The sequence below is a fragment of the Heloderma suspectum genome, chromosome 1 (assembly GCF_057233095.1).
Source record: "Heloderma suspectum isolate Gila_16-S chromosome 1, 16-S_ref, whole genome shotgun sequence".
Classification (NCBI taxonomy): Eukaryota; Metazoa; Chordata; class Lepidosauria; order Squamata; family Helodermatidae; genus Heloderma; species Heloderma suspectum.
The window spans coordinates 284,288,339-284,303,308 of NC_139458.1; the positions used below are offsets into that span (position 1 = coordinate 284,288,339).

At 42.7% G+C, this 14,970-nt stretch overlaps 1 protein-coding gene across 1 annotated transcript in view; it reads right to left on the minus strand.

The window, feature by feature from the left end:
* CSMD1 (CUB and Sushi multiple domains 1) overlaps positions 1-14,970 on the minus strand; it is a 1,446,416-nt gene that overhangs the window by 373,022 nt on the left and 1,058,424 nt on the right. Inside the window, exon 20 of the mRNA XM_084811779.1 lies at positions 7,534-7,749. Coding sequence (XP_084667905.1) covers positions 7,534-7,749 — 216 coding nt within the window. The remainder of the gene's footprint in view (positions 1-7,533; positions 7,750-14,970) is intronic.

Here is a 14,970-nt window from a genome sequence, read left to right on the forward strand (position 1 = left end):
CTGCTGGAGCGCTTGTCAGGATGGCAACTGTTAGATCAGCACCTGGACCAGAGCCAGTACTCACCAGGAGTGAAACAACAACAGAATTGTGGCATGGCATTAGCAAAGGAGACCAATGCTTCATCCTGGAAACTACGATGATAACCTAACAGCTTGCAGCAGAAACTGTCTGCGAGACACTGATTAGTAGTAGTCAAAAGTATTGTGAAAAAATGTCCTCCAAACCAAACCCTGTTTTGGATGATAGATATTTCAAAAGGCTCTCAAAAGGAACATATATAGAAAGAAACCCCTATTTCAGCATTAGTGCTTTATAAAAAAATATGTCGCTGATAATTCAATGAGAATTAATTTGCATGTGCAGACTCATCCTACTGCACACAGGAGCTGCAGTCTTTGAAAGTGAAGTCCAATGTGAAGTCGAAATAACCCCTGCAGGATATATATTTTTCCCCCTGCAGAGGAACTGAAGAATAAACATAGCAGTATAGTGCCTTTGTAGTCAAAGAAAAATAGCCTTTATAAAGTAGAACAGAACAAGAACAGCATATATAAGGAGGATAAGAAATGAAAAGAGACTGCTTTGCATGCTTAATGCAGCATTTTCTATTTGTGGTATACATTTCTGTCACCTCCACCAGTTTAGTTTTTACTGATATCAAAACATGCTGCTATTCTAGCTCATATTCAAAGCCATCTCTTTTCAATAAACAATGCCCATTTTGCAGAATAATATTCTTTTCCTCTAAAACAAAGGACACTATTCCTGCACTGTATTGTTGATTACTTTTAAACAGATACTTTTTAATGTGTTCTATTATTGTTTTTAGCATTAACTGTACGATTTTTTGCTTTTATTATGTATGCCCCACTAAGAGCTTTGGCCATAGGGCAACTCGTAAATGGAAACAATAACAACAACAACAACAACAACAACAACAATAGTCTGGTTAGTGCCCCAAGGGAAGATTTGCTTAGGAATCTTATGTCCACCACCTTGAGCTCTTTAGAGGAAAGTTGAGATTTACATGCAATAAATAAATGAGTAACCATATTTTAAAAATAACTAGTCCAATAACAAGGGAGATCTGTAACAGAATGTTGCAGTATGGAGTGCTTCTGTTCAGGTTTCCTGCTGTTCCATTCAATTCTCCTTTCTCCATAGTTTTCTATTTTGTTTTGTTTTCTTCTCCAGCATGTCATGCCCAGTGAACATGCTTAGCACTCATTAGCCTATTTTGAGAGGGGTTTTTTTTCCTTCCCCTGGAGGGTTTTTTCCCTAAAGTATTTTTTTACTGTTTTTGTGCTTCTGGAAACCTTGGGGTTCCCCAAGTCTACTAATACTTTCCTCTTGTGTGTGAATGGTGCTGTTTTGACCACAAAAGGATCCACACTCACATCTGAGCTTTGAAAATAGAAGGAAATAAAATAATAGTTATGCCCAGCATCAGCATGTAGCAACTTTAGACAGCTGCTGGAGCCTGCGCCAGGTGGCTACAAGCTACCATTCAGAATTTCCCACAATGCCTGGCCTGGAGCAATGCTAAATTGGGCACTCAGGGGCATTGTGGAACGTTTTAAATGGTATCTCATAGCCACTGCCACAGAGGACACACACAGATGTGGAACTGATTAACAGCACTTTGTTTTAGGTGTCCTCAGACCTGGAACCAGCCATGATAATGGATGAAAGTCCCTTACCTGATCCCGCAGCTTGCTTCGCGGTGGGGGGGAGGCGCTCTGTCCCTCCCCCCGAAATTCTGGGTGGGGGGAGGTGCCCCATCCCTCCCCGCCAAAATTCTGGCCGGGGGGGAGGCGCCCCGTCCCTCCAGCCGAAATTCTGGCCGGGGGGGAGGCGCCCCATCCCTCCGGCCGTGAAACCTCTTCTCCTGCCGGGACACAAATGGCGGCGGCCGTAGCTGCTGCCGTTTGCGTCCCTGCAGTCATCCGTGATAGGCTACGTAAATGTTTACGTAGCCTATCATGGCTGACTTTGGGGGAAAAAAAAAAGCACGTACGCAAATGGCGGCTCCCATGGGCGCCGCCATTTGTGTACGTGCTTCCCCCCCCCCAAGTCAGCCATGATAGGCTACATAAAGATTTACGTAGCCCATCACGGTGTTTTTTGAAAATCTAGCTGTGATAGGCGACGTAAATCTTTACGTAGCCTATCACGTTTGTTGTTTGTTTTTGTTTTTTACTTGGAAATGGTGGCGGCGGCAGCCGGTCAGAAGACCGGCCACCGCCACTGCCGAACCGCCACCGCACCGCCGCCGCCAGGGACATTCGCACAAGGTAAGTCCCATCCCAGGGGGGTGGCGGACCGTTTCTCCACCAGTTTCGGGGGGCTGAATGTGTTGGCATTCGGCCTCCCGGAGATTCGTGGAGAAATTCTCCAACATCCCTAGATAATTGTGCAGTATTATAACTAGCTAACAAACCATTTCAGCCAAAGAAGCACCAATCAAATAACTCATTACAAAATAACATTTGGGCTAAACAGCATATCACTAATGCCTCTTTCTTTCAGCTTGCCTGAGAGACAAGCATGTACAGTAATTATAGATGCACCTGTCCATTTTGACAATTCCTTTCCCATTTTTGTATGGTGAAATATACATAAAGATTAAAAAGATTTATGCTAGTTACATATTCCAGTTGTGTTTCCCCATGAGACTGCTGCAGGAAAACAACCAATAGCTTTAAGACATTTTAAGAATTAACCATTTTGTGCATCTGACTGGCTAAAAAATGCTTATACCACAATATATTTGTTAGCCTTCAAAGTGTCACACACTATACTATATAACTTGTATTTTCATTCTTTCATTGTCCCATCACAGGGAAGTTGCAAGTATACCGTTTTTACAAGTTAAACCAAAACAACAACACCCCGCCTCCCAAAACAATAGGAGTATGAGGCACTCATTCATCTGCTTTGAAACACATATGTCTACTTTTTCTTAAGTTTACTTTTGTGGAAAATAAAACACTCAGAAAAATTGTTTGCAACATACCTTAAATTCTATATATGCTAATACTGTGAAATTAAGATGTGCATAAGATATAGGTAGGTTTAAAGCTGCTGAGATATTATCAGCTTCAGTTTCTGCAGGTCCCATGATATATCCCATAGACATCTACATATACAAATTGTAATGCCAGTATCATCATGCCTTTATTTAAATCTGTGATCACTAGCTACACTGTTGAGCTAGAAAAGGAAGGTGCAAGGAAAAAATACCCCAAATGATCAAAGGATTGGAGCACATTGCCAAAAGTTTTGGGTGCTTTTTACTTACAGGGAAAAAAGACAACAAAGGGAGGGGGCATGATAAATTTATGCATGACACTGAGAAATTTGAAAGAGATAACCGTTTTTATCCACCTCCCATAATACTAGAACTTGGGGTCACCGAACGAGTACTTCTTCATATAATATATTATCAATCCATTTATGGAAGTGCCACTAGCACAGAATGTCTTGAATTTAAAGATACATTCATAGAGACTAGGGACTTCATCACACAAGGCTAAAAATACTGCAGTTTACCGAGGCTTCTGCTTCTGGAATCTTTGTGGGATTAGATGGGGTCTTTCCACGTGGCTTTAAAAAAACCCTAAACTTCTCAATAAGGTCTATGTGTTTCATTACAAAGCCACTAGGTGGCACTGTTGTTTAATTTGCAATAAAGTGACTTTAAACAGTATACCCTCATTTACATCGACTCCATGGTGGGAGGAGGGGAAATGCCAGACTTTCGTGGTCATGGAAAACAATGCAAGAGACCTCACAAAGAGCGGGAAGTGCCCTGGAGGAGGGCTGCATTGTGTATAAACCTGCAAACGTCTGTGAGTAAGCAATCTCCATAGCAGGATAAAAGGCCTATGTGAAGGAGCCCAAGTCTATCAGTGGCTATTAGTTATTTCATGTAAGTGGGACCTCAATCTAGTACTAATTTCTAGGGAGGGAGGATTATTGCCTTGACACCTTACTTGTGGGCTTCCCAGAGATATCAGCTTGGTTGCTTTTGGAAACAGCATGCTGGACTCTTATTCTGATCCAGCAGAGCACTTCTTATATACTAAATACAACAAATAATTTAGAGCAAAATATTACATTCACTTCGATGCCCATGTCCCACTATAAGATACTTGGCCAGTATACTAAGAAGGAATAATAACTGGAGGATGATGACAAAATCTTGACTGAAGTTTTACATGTTCAGGCAATTAAGTGTTAATGCAATCATCCTGTAAAAAAAAAGCTGTCTTTAAAAGCTGGTTATACTGGCCCACCATTTCCCTTCACACTTCTCACTCTTTCTCTCATCCAGCTGTGGTTAAAAACATTTATATTATCAGCTTTCTGCCTCATTTTACTCTGCTTATTTTACTCTTGCTCTCTTAACTTTAGTTCTCCCTGAGAACTAGCTCTTAGTTCTAAAAACTTCCCAGTGACCAAAGGAATATCCCCTTTCAACTCTACTGGCCATTTAACCTCTTGACCCTGAATAAGTTCTTTTCGTTTTTTGTTACAATACAGAAGGTATAGAATACTGGATGATACCATCGTCATACATGTTGTTTCAGGTTGTAGAAAATGGTCTCCTATGTGTCTTTTCCTGACAATGTCCCTTTCTGTCATATGAAACTCCATTTGCCCCAGGAACTCATAAACATGTCTGCATAGGCTTCAATGCATTAGATCCCTTTTTTGCAAAATGAAACTATAAGCAACTAGTACCACATCTAATGTTTTAATAGAGATATGCAATTGTATTAAATGTAGCAACATGCTTAACTCTGCATTAAGATGTAGATAGCTAGTCTGCAAGGACAGCTTGGCTATCCCCAGATTATCACCACTGTGCCCTTTCCTGCACTTGCCAATAGCTTTTGTGTGTACAACATTTTATATTTTACTAATTCTAACTTCAACTGCATGAATGATTTTTTTTCCAATAAACTCCTTTTTTTCTATTATCTCTAACAGTTAAAGTAGGCTACATAGTCTAGAATATTCTAGATTAGTGCAGTCTTGCTGGGTTGCTTCTGGTAGGCAATGCAACCAACAGTGCAGTGTGGTAAGACATGGAGAGGCCGTCAGTCATCCCAGTCACCATGGCAACACTCCCCATTCATAGTGAGGGCAATATGAGGGCTTGTGATATGGTCATAGAGTTAAATCTAACTGTCTATAAGGAAAAGGAACTGTCACAGTCTCCATTTGGTCTTTTGTTACCTGCGATCACACAATGAAAAAGCCCTAAAAATGATACAAAAGCAGCAACATATCATGGCAGCAATGAAGCTTGAAAAATAGCAAAATACCATACATGTTTTAAAGGATTAGTTCCCCCTTCTGAAGCCCACTGTTTTCTTCAAAGAAGTTCTGAATGTGAAAATTGGGCACAGGACTAATTGTAACCTGGCTTCCACAAATGGCTCTGGAAATCATAAATTTAAGTCCTGTTAAGAAGTTCCATCTAAACTGAACTGTAATGTAATAAACCATATGACGTATTCTGTCATTTCATTTCCTTTTTCTAATTCTATGGCCTCAGTGCTACATTTGCACTACTTGCCTTCTTTAACATCTTTAATGTCCTAAATGGCTTGGGTCCAGGATACCTGAGGGATCACCTCCTCCCATATCAACCTGCCTGCTCCATAAGACATTTTATTCCAGCAGACCTTTGCCTGCTAAGTATCTATTATCTTATGTAAAGGTTTATGTTTTAACTGTGGTCTCTGCCTTTGTTGTATTTTAATGTATTTTTATTATTGTATTATTATTGTATTCTGATATATTTTTATTCTAGTTTATGACATTGTGATAGAACACTGGGATAGAAATCTCTAAATTAATAAAATAAATGCAATTAAAACTTTTTATTAAATTACATATTATCAAGGATGGGCGAGCTCTTCAAATGGGTAATATTCTGGTCAAAAATGAACTGAAACAAATTTCTTATATATACCATGACAGAAACAGCCTGGCAATAGTTATCCATTCTCTAGTAACCTCCCAGTTGAATTACTGCAATGTGTTGTACATGAGGTAACCTCTGAAGATGGCTCAGAAACTTCAGTTAATACAAAATAAAATTGCTAGGCTATTACCTTGGACTGGTCAATATGATCGTGCAATGCCAGTGTTTCTTCAGTTGTACTGGCTTCCAGTGTATTTCTGATCCCAAATGAAGGTGTTGATATTTAAAACCTGGAGGGAGCAATCCTATGGCCCCTAGACAGTGTTTCTGGCCCTTGGAGCCAGAAAACCGCACTCCCTGCCCCCTCTCAAGCCTCACAGCCAGCATGGAGCCTGCCTTTATGAGCTTGCAGATGTGAGCTCATAAGCAGGGAAGGGGGTGTGCTGGGGGCCACAGAGGGGAGAGGAGGGGATGGCTTATGCCATATCCCCAGCCCTCCCCAGCCTCTGTCCATCTCCCTCCTGAAGCCTCTGCTAAACAGGTGAAAATGCGTTTGGAGGCTTATGAGTACCCAGGGTGGCTCTCATAGGATTGCTCTCTAAATAGCTTGGGGCCAGAGTATCTAAACTTTAGATTCTAAAGGAACTTCTCCTCTGGTATGACCTAGTCAGACCCTTAGGTCACCAAAGGAGGTTAGGAAAGTGGCTACAAGAGAGAGGGCCGTCTCTGTTGTGGCACCCCATTCATAGAACACCATCCCTAAGGAGGCTAACCTGGAACCTACATAGTTACGTTTTTGGTGCCAGGCAAAGACCTTGCTTTTCGCCCTGACAATTTAGAATTTAGTTTTGTAGATTTTGTGGCTGGTTTTATATATTTTATTTAAGTGGTGTTTGTTGTTTTGTAATGTATTGCAGTCTTTTAGCTTTTGTAATCTGCTCAGAGAACATTTGCTATTGGACAGATAAAAATATAATAAATAAATCAAATAAATACATATGATTAAAATGATTGACTGCATTGCTTGCCTTCATATTTCTTAGGTAAGATCACTGCACTCAGATCAACCAAGGAGAACCCAAGACTCAGGATGGTATAGTTAAGGATGTCTCACACTTGTAAGGTAGTTCTTCTTCATGGTTTATGCTTGTTTTAAGGGTCTCTAGAGGGCCTTGACACTGTGACATTGGCAGCAAATTATTCTGCTGCCAATTACTCCCTGCCAGCAGATTTATTGCACAATTCCTGCACAACAGTACTCCCTGTCAGCAGATTTACTGCACAATTCCTATAGAAATGAGTCCCATTGTGTTCAGGGGGACATACTACTAGGTAAATTTGTGTAAATTTGCAGTTTAAGACTATGAACAAGCAAGTACACAGACAATGCTGAGGAAATTTGGAAAGGTAAATTACGATTGGACTAAATACAGTGCAAAAATAAATACACTTAATATTGTTTGTGCTAGTTTCTACTGTACAGTAGCTCTTACTAATTTATTAAATAAATCATCTAATATTGTTGAATAAATTTCCTCATGAATAATATAAATTCAATCATTTTCAAGTCATCTATTCAAACCCATATATTTACCTGAAAATGTTATATTAAAGCCTTCATAGGAAATAGAAAAATCAGAAATGAAGCGAAGTTGTGCAGTGAAGTTTCCAAAGAGTCCAGCTTTAATGGTAGGAGGCAAAACAGATCCAGTTAATCTGGCCACAGGTTCTGTGAAGCTTCCATCTTCAGTGATGAGCAAATAGTCATGGGAACTCTCCAGGTGAAATGTGTGGAAGATTAGCTGTACACCTTGAAGGATGGAAAAAGAACCAGATGTTGCTTTTTTGGTAGAAGATGAACAATTAAATAGGTCAGGCAGGCTGTCTTGCACCCTGGCCTCCTGAACTGAACCACTCACAATTCTAATCAGCTAAGGGCTCAAGCTTCACTACCAGCTTTAATTGGCCAAAGTTAAAATGCATCAAATATTCAACTATCTTACATATATGGATATTGTGAGAATTCAAGTAGGGGTATGGCATCAAGGAATGCCCCCGTGAAATGCTTGCAAGTAGGATCAATGCAATGACAATGCTGCTGGGTACTTACCTCAATCCTGCAAGCCACCACAGCCTCCCATTTCCCCAAAGCCTAGAATGTACCTTTGGATCAGGGGAAGGCAGTAGCAGAAGAAATATTCACATGGGTAAGTGTCATCATGGTTACATTAGGCCTCAGTCTCCACGCAACAGTGGCATGTCTTCTCCAAATTGTGGTGAAGAGCATGCAAAGGAACTGTGGTGAGTGTGGGGCCATTTGCCTCTCAGAGAAAGCATGGAGGAAAGAGCCAGTGTTGTTGTTTCTGTTAAGCTGGCTGACTGTAGTTGGCCTCAACCGAGTTTTATACTAAAATAAACACTTCTAACTTCATTTGGAAGAAGCTGTGCCTGTTCTTTGTAGAATCCAATTACAACACAAGTAATTCACTGCCAAAGTCCATCTTTAGAGCAGCATTATGTAGATACTTTAGCAGCAGAGAAGACAAAAACCTTTCACAAAAACCTTTCAAATCCAACCTAGGGCTTAGCCATATTAGGTATAAAAATCAATTGATATAATAACTAGATAGCTATGGAAGCCAGTAGATTCCATATATTTCCAGGGGCAGAACCTAAATGGCTACCACTTTGTTGTTGTTGTTCAGTCATTAAGTCATGTCCAACTGTTCATAACCCCATGGACCATAGCACACCAGGCCTTCCTGTCCTCCGCTCTCTCCTGGAGCATGCTCAAGTTCATATTCATTGCATCGCTGATGCTATCTAGCCATCTCATCCTCTGCCATCCCCTTCTCCTTTTGCCTTCAATCTTGCCCAGCATCAGGGTCTTTTCCAGTGACTTATCTCTTCACATTAGGTGGCCAAAATATTTGAGCTTCAGCTTCAGTATCTGTCCTTCCAATGAGCACTCAGGGTTGATTTCCTTAAGGATTGACGGATTTGACCTCCTTGCAGTCCAGGGGACTCGTAAGAGTCTTCTCCAGCACCACAGTTCGAAAGCATCAATTCTTCGGCGCTCAGCCTTCCTTATAGTCAAGCTCTCACAGCCATACATTACTACTGGGGAAACCATAGCTTTGATTATGCAGACCTTTGTCGGCAAGGTGATGTCTCTGCTTCTTACTATGCTGTCTAGTTTTGCCATAGCTTTCCTCCCAAGGAGCAAGTGTCTTTTAATTTCATGGCTACAGTCATCGTCTGCGGTGATCTTGGAGCCCAAGAAAATAAAATCTGTCACTGCTTCCATTTCTTCCCCTTCTATATGCCAGGAAGTGATGGGGCCAGATGCCATGATCTTCGTTTTTTTAATGGTGAGTTTCAAACCAGCTTTTGCACTCTCCTCTTTCACCCTCAACAAGAGGCTCTTTAGATCCTCTTCACTTTCTGCCATTATGGTGGTATCGTCTGCATATCGGAGGTTGTTGATAATTCTCCCAGCAATCTTAATTCCAACCTGTGATTCATCCAACCCGTTTCTCATGATGTACTCTGCATATAAGCAGGGCGACAATATGCAGCCTTGTTGTACTCCTTTCCCAATTTTGAACCAATCGGTTGTTCCATGTCTGGTTCTTACTGTTGCTTCTTGTCCCTCGTACAGGTTTCTCAGGAGATTGGTAAGGTGGTCTGGTACTCCCATCTCTTTAAGAATTTGCCAGGGTTTGTTGTGATCCACACAATCAAAGGCTTTAGCGTAGTCAATGAAGCAGAAATAGATGTTTTTCTGGAATTCTCTTGCTTTCTCCATGATCCAGTGAATGTTGGCGATTTGATCTCTAGTTCCTCTGCCTCTTCGGAACCCAGCTTGTACTTCCGGTAGTTCTCAGTTCACATACTGCTGAAGCCTAGCTTGTAGGATTTTGAGCATAAGCTTGCTGGCATGTGAAATTAATGCAACTGTACGTTAGTTTAAACACTCTTTGGCATTAGGGATGGCGGAGAATTTCTCCCTGAAACTTCGGGGGGCCGAGCGCCAACGTGTTCGGCCCCCCGAACAAGTTTCGGGGAGAAATCCTCCACCCCCCCCCGCACCCCCCCCCGGGACGGGACTTACCTTCGCCGAATGTCCCTCCCGGTGGCTGGTCCGGCCGGCGGTTCGGCGGGTGTTCGAGTGAGGCGGGAGCGGCAGCCGGTCTTTTGACCGGCTGCCGCCGCCGCCATTACAATGAAAGAAAAAAAAAAAACGCCCCCTGATAGGCTACGTGACGATTCACATAGCCTATCACGGCTAGATCTGCAAAGTCAGCCGTGATAGGCTACGTGAATCGTCACGTAGCCTATCACGGGTGACTTTGAAAAAAAAAAGAGTGTACGGATAATGGCGGCCCCCATAGGGAGCCGCCATTCGCGTTCCTTATTTGGTCGCTGTAGTCTACGTAAATGTTTACGTAGACTACGCCGAAAATAAGGGCAACGCTATTTGCGTTGCCCTTATTTTCGCCGTAGACTACGTAAACATTTACGTAGACTACAGCGACTAAATAAGGAACGCGAATGGCGGCTCCCTATGGGGGCCGCCATTCGCGTACGCGCTTTTTTAAATTTTTTTTTTAAAGTCACCCGTGATAGGCTACATGACGATTCACGTGAATCGTCACGTAGCCTATCAGGGGGCGTTTTTTTTTTTTTTTACTTTCGCGTTCGCGGCCGGGCGATGCGAGGCGCCTCCTCCCCGGCCTGAATTTCGGCCGGGCGAGGCGGGAAGCCTCCCCCCCAGGCCTGAATTTCGGCCGGGCGAGGTGGGAAGCCTCCCCCCCCGGCCTGAACTTCGCGGGGGGACCAGCGAAGCGCCTCCCCCCCACCACGAACGGCCTTCGACGACAGGTAAGTGACTTTCGTCCACCCTTATTTGGCATTGCCCTTCTTTGGAATTGGAATGTAAACTGACCTTTTCCAGTCTTGTGGCCGCTGTTGAGTGTTCCAAATTTGTTGGCATATGGAGTGCAGCACTTTAACAGCATCATCTTTTAGGCTTTTAAATAGCTCAGCTGGAATACTGTCATCTCCGCTAGCTTTGTTGTTACTAATGCTTCCTAAGTCCCACTTGACTTCACTCTCAAGGATTTCTGGCTCAAGTTCAGTGACTGCACTATCATGGCTATCAGGGACATTAAGATCTTTCCTGTATAGTTCTTCTGTGTATTCTTTCCACCTCTTCTTAATCTCATCTGCTTCTGTTAGGTCCCTGCCTTCTTTGTCCTTTATCTTGCCCGTCTTTGTACAAAACGTTCCCTTGATATCTCTGATTTTCTTGAAAAGATCTCTAGTCTTTCCTATTCTCTTCTCTTCCTTGATTTCTTTGCATTGTTCATTTAAGAAGGCCTTCTTGTCTCTCCTTGCTATTCTCTGGAACTCTGCATTCGGTTGGCTATATCTTCCCCTTTCTCCCTTGCTTTTCGCTTCCCTTCTTTCCTCAGCTACTTGTAAAGCCTCCTCAGACAGCCACTTGGCTTTCTTGCATTTCTTTTTCTTTGGGATGTATTGAGTTGCTGCCTCCTGAACAATGTTACGCACCTCTGTCCATAGTTCCTCAGGCACTCCATCTATCAGGTCTAATCCCTGAAATGTATTCCTCACTTCCACTGTATATTCATAAGGGATATGGTTTAGGTCATACCTGAATGGTTTAGTGGTTTTCCCTACGTTCTTCCATTTAAGCCAAAATTTTGCAAGAAGAAGCTCATGATGTGAGCCACAGTCAGCTCCAGGTCTTGTTTTGACTGACTGTATAGAGCTTCTCCATCTTTGGCTGCAAAGGACATAATCAATCTGATTTCGATATTGACCATCTGGTGATGTCCATGTGTAGAGTTGCCTCTTGTGCTGTTGGAAAAGAGTGTTTGCTATGATCAGCGTGTTCTCTTGGCAAAACTCTATTAGCCTTTGTCCTGCTTCATTGTGTACACCAAGGCCATGCTTGGCTGTTATCCCAGTGATTTCTTGACTTCCTACTTTGGCATTCCAATCCCCTATGATGAAAAGGACATCTTTTTTTGGTGTTAGTTCTAGAAGGTGTTGGAGGTCTTCATAGAACCAATCAACCTTAGCTTCTTCGGCCTCAGTGGTTGGGGCATAGACTTGAATTGCTGTGATGTTGAATGGTTTGCCTTGGATTCGTACTGAGATCATTCTATCATTTTTGAGATTGTACCCCAGTATTGCTTTTCCCACCCTTTTATTGACTATGAGTGACACTCCATTTCTTATAAGGGATTCTTGCCCACAGTAGTAGATATAATGGCCACCTGAATTAAATTCACCCATGCTTGTCCATTTTAGTTTGCTGATTACTAAGATGTCGATGTTCAATCTTGCCATCTCATGTTTGACCACCTCCAGCTTACCTTGATTCATTGATCTTACATTCCAGGTTCCTAAACAATATTGTTCTTTACAGCATCGGATACACCACCAGACACATCCATAGCTGAGTGTTCTTTCGGCTTTGGCCCAGCCGCTTCGCTCTTTCTGGTGCTACTTGGAAATACCCTCTGCTCTTCCCCAGTAGTATATTGGACACCTTCCGAACTGAGGGGCTCATCTTCCAGCGTCATATGTTTTAGCCTTGTGATACGTTCTATGGGGTTTTCTTGGCAAGAATACTGGAGTGGGTTGCCATTTCCTTCTCCAGTGGACCACATTTTGTCAGAACTCTCTGCCATGACCTGGCCATCTTGGGTGGCCCTGCATGGCATAGCTTATGGCTTCACTGAGTTACGCAAGCCCCTTCGCCACAATGAGGCAGTGATCCATGAAGGTGGGCTACCACTTAACATAGGAAAAAACTGGGCAGGACTCTTACTCTCAAAAACTATTGGTCTACACCATGATAATACTATCTTATAATCATCTAACCACCTGTTTCAGATGAGTTAAAATAACCATTAAGCCCACGATGGCTTTTGTGCCATTGGAAGCCCAATTTTAGGGGTTCCAAGTTACATTTTGGTACAAGTAATCTATACATAAGTATTTTGCTGTGATTGCTTTCATGAATTTGTCACATCCTAGCCTCATGAAACTTAAGCTCCTCTTTAAAGGTTGTCTCTCTTCCTTTCGATCCAAAATCTTCCCTACCAGATGGATGGGTTAAAATCCTGTAAAACCCCAGTATATATGCTTTTGTAATGGTACAGGAAAGAAAAGGAAGAAGAAAAGGTACAAAGAAGGGATTGAAAAAAGAAAGTGCATCTAAAAGGTCCACAACCAGAGAGCAAAAACCCCCCCCAAACCCATTGATTTTAATTCTCTGCTTTTAAAATCCAATTCCATAATTTGAATGACTGAAGTTATCTGAACACCCATGCCACTCTGTTTAGACAAAATGCCATATTTGATCAAGGATATATTAAATATTAACAAAATCCAGAAGGAAAAATCTAGAATTATTTTCCACACCAAAGTACTGTAATTGTCAGAGGTGAACCTTAATGGAGAAAGATAACAATTTAATTACTGGTATTGGCTGGAGTCTAACAACAAAAGTCCTCAACCATGTCAACAGGTGGGATGATCAAAAGCAATGCAAATAGTACTTCAGTAGATTTTAGAAGTGACAAACACTGAATATTACTCTAGGTTTGAATGTTTTCTGATCTACAAAGACATTGAAAAGCAGTGACCGCCTCCACTGAACTTAACTCAGAACACATGGCAAATGCATGTTCCAAGTCCTAAGTTCTGTAAGGATTTCAATATGGGGAGATGGCAACATGAGCTGGGATAAAGTGGCCATGACAATTGGCTTCTTGTTAAATTCACATTTGGTCAAAGTGCGACCAAATGTGGAGAGAGAGAGAAAAAAGAAAGCAGTATCTAGGAATATAGTGCACAGAAGGAAAGAGTGTGCATTTTTATAGGGAGTGGTTTAACATTTATTACAGGACAAGGTCTGCTTTTCCTTTTGCTTCTGTCTCTGTACCTTGAGATTAACCCCTTACCTAGAAATGCAAAGAAGGAAGCTAAAACTGTGGAACTCCAGGTGATGCCCTGAGACCTTGAAATCCCAATAAACATTCAAGCTAATAAAATTCTCCCTCTCTCTTTCATATTTGATCTTTTTCTCAAGCAGTTTAGACAGACAGGTTCCCCTCATATTTATTAGGGATGTCAGAGAATTCCACCATGGTTCTTGGTGAGGCCGAATGCCAGTGCATTTGGCCCCCCAAACTCTGTGGAGGAACGGCCTGCCCCCCCGCCCCCCCCGCGGATGCCCCCCGGGATGAGACTTACCTGGGGCGGATGTTCCGGGCGGCGGCGGTTCCAGCGGTGGCTTCGGCGGCGGCGGCTGGTCTTCCGACCAGCTGCCGCCACCACCATTTGCAGTCTTGTGGGTTGTTTTTTTTTTTTTTTTACAAGACATGACAGGCTACATAAAGATCATGGCTGGGTAAAACAAAAAACAAAAACCCCGCGTACGCAAATGGCGGCGGCTACAGCCGCCGCCATTTGTGTTCCTTATTTTTGGCCGTCTTAATCTACGTAAATATTTACGTAGACTATGACAGAGAAAATAAAGGGGAACGCAAATAGCGTAGCGGGTGCTATTTGTATCCCTTTTTGATTCGCTTTTTTAGCCTATGTAAATATTTATTAAATAGCACCCGCTACGCCATTTGCGTTCCCCTTTATTTTTGCCGTCATAGTCTACGTAAATATTTATGTAGATTAAGATGGCCAAAAATGAGGAACGCAAATGGCGGTGACTGTAGCCGCCGCCATTTGCGTAAGTGGGTTTGTTTTTTCCCCAGAGGCCAGAGCCCTCCTCGGCTGGAAATCCAGCTGCAGACAGCTCTGGCCTGGGCTGGGCCTGGCCGGCTGCTCCACGGTCGGAGCTGCCGTGGAGCACAGCCGGCCATGGAGGATTCCGGGGGGGGAGGAACGGATGCCTCCCCCCCGTCGAGGATTCCGGGGGGAGGGACAGAACACCTCCCCCCCACCATCAACATAACCTGCGGAAAGGTAAGTGACT